The 1,945-nt window shown below is 42.8% G+C and overlaps 1 protein-coding gene across 1 annotated transcript; it reads left to right on the plus strand.

Annotated features, from left to right (window-relative positions):
- The first annotated feature begins 268 nt into the window (after positions 1–268).
- LOC149839785 (putative F-box protein At1g32420) lies at positions 269–1,453 on the plus strand. The gene has a single exon (XM_090004925.1). The coding sequence runs from the start codon at positions 269–271 to the stop codon at positions 1,451–1,453; it is 1,185 nt and encodes a 394-aa protein (XP_089861051.1).
- The last annotated feature ends 492 nt before the right edge of the window (positions 1,454–1,945 follow it).

Here is a 1,945-nt window from a genome sequence, read left to right on the forward strand (position 1 = left end):
CAAAAAACATTAAACCGTATGGTTTGGCAGAGAAAGAATCCTACTAAAATACCAAAAAAGTTAGAATTGGTAAATTGAGAGTCAATTAATTAACCGTGTGGTTTGGTGTATATATATATATATATATATATATATATATATATAGAGAGAGAGAGAGAGAGAGAGAGAGAGAGAGACCCTACCGCCCATCTTTAACACCTACGATCCATCTCGTATCATCCAAGGGGAATATTTCACAAGAGAGGGAAGCACGGGAGCTGAGAGAGCAATGGAGGCCTCCGAAGCATTGATGGAGCTTCCATGGGACAACATGGTCGACATCCTTTCTCGGCTCCCCTCCAAGTCCATATTGAGGTTTCGCTGTGTCTGCAAAGCCTGGCTTCAGCTGTTCTCCACCCGTTTCTTTGACGTCAAGCATGGGCTTCAACTCACTGCAAACCCTTCCATCAGAACCAAGGGTTTTGTCTATGTTGAAGCGGAAAATTTCAAAACACCGCGTCTCTTCAACGAACTGTGTTTCTTTAACATAAACTTGGTGGAAGAAGATGAAGAGGGAGTACACCGCAGTCGTTCAGTTTTGCACTTTCCTAATCACGCTATCCAATTTTCACTGCTTTATCCACCATCCAATGGTTTGATGCTGTTCAAAACGTGCACCACCACGTCTGATTCTCAAGAACATGTGATCATGATCGTTTGCAACCCCATCACCGGAAAATACGTCGTCCTTCCCAGCATAATCTCTGGTAGTTGCACCGACGACGAGTATGACTATGGGTTAGCCTTTGATCCTCTAACCGAGGTATACAAGACCGTTGGTGTCTGTCGCAAAACCGGGAACTGCAAGGTTTTCACTCTTGGCGTTGATTCTTCATGGAGATGGATCGGCAAGTGCCCCTATCCGGTGAATGAGCACAACAGTGTTGCTGTAGGGGGAACCATTTATTGGGGAACATGGTGCCGTTCCATGATTATCGTTTCTTTTGATTGTAAGGATGAAAAGTTCCGAGACGTGCCAATTCCGCCGGTGCGCACTATCGGACCTTTAGGTCGTTCGTATGCAACCGTGACTGAATTTGAAGGATGTCCAGCTCTCCTTCATTATCATGGAGTTATAGACATATGGGTGCTCAGGGATCGAACTATGACCAGCAGGGAATGGGTCAAAACAAACACGATTGTACTACCCACTGATGTGTGGTCGGGCCAAGTCGCGTGGAGGAAGCGAGGTCATAAGATCTTCACAAGATTAGACACCTTTGGAAATCCAAAACCTCTGGTTTACGTTGGAAATATGGAGAAAGGACTGTTATATTATGATCTACAGAGCAAGCGTTTCGAAGCTCTTCGAGTTAAAGGCCACAAATATCGCAACTTGAACTTGTTTGCTTATGAGGAGAGCAACCGCGTTTTTAGCCTTGATCAAATAAACTGGGTCTCCCTGGCAAAATAAAACGAAGATTCTTGACTGATCGACTTATTCTCCTTCCTTTCCCTCAATAATTAATCTATGGGTTGTCAATCACCTTGTTCCAATAATTTGAAGGTATTTTTTCCTATTTTCTGCAGTTCTGTTTTTTCTGCATGTGTTTTTCTCTTAAAGATCCATGGATTCGGCCCAAGAAGAGTCCCGGTATACCATTTTACCAGTTTCCTAATCCAAGCAGGAATGCACTAGAAGACATCCATGCACAGGAGGAAAGCTCCTTTATTGGGAATCAAAGAGTGAGTCCTGAATAAAGAAAACATTGAAAAAAGGAAAAATTGTAATGAGTCTCTAATATTGGTTTCCTACCTGATTGCAAACTTCTCAGAAGTTCTATAAATTATAATGGCCCTAGCCACTGATGAATGATAAGAATCCAGCCCCTATTCGTGGATGTAGGCATAGAATACCAGAACCACATAAATCTATTGTGTTGTTTCGCTATCTCTCTCTCAGATT

The sequence above is a fragment of the Nuphar pumila genome, chromosome 4 (genome assembly GCF_984573655.1).
Source record: "Nuphar pumila chromosome 4, dmNupPumi1.hap1.1, whole genome shotgun sequence".
Lineage (NCBI taxonomy): Eukaryota > Viridiplantae > Streptophyta > Magnoliopsida > Nymphaeales > Nymphaeaceae > Nuphar > Nuphar pumila.

Bases quoted from the DNA above. Each gene is read 5' to 3' on its own strand.
- LOC149839785 (XM_090004925.1), top strand. From the start codon at position 269: ATGGAGGCCTCCGAAGCATTGATGGAGCTTCCATGGGACAACATGGTC.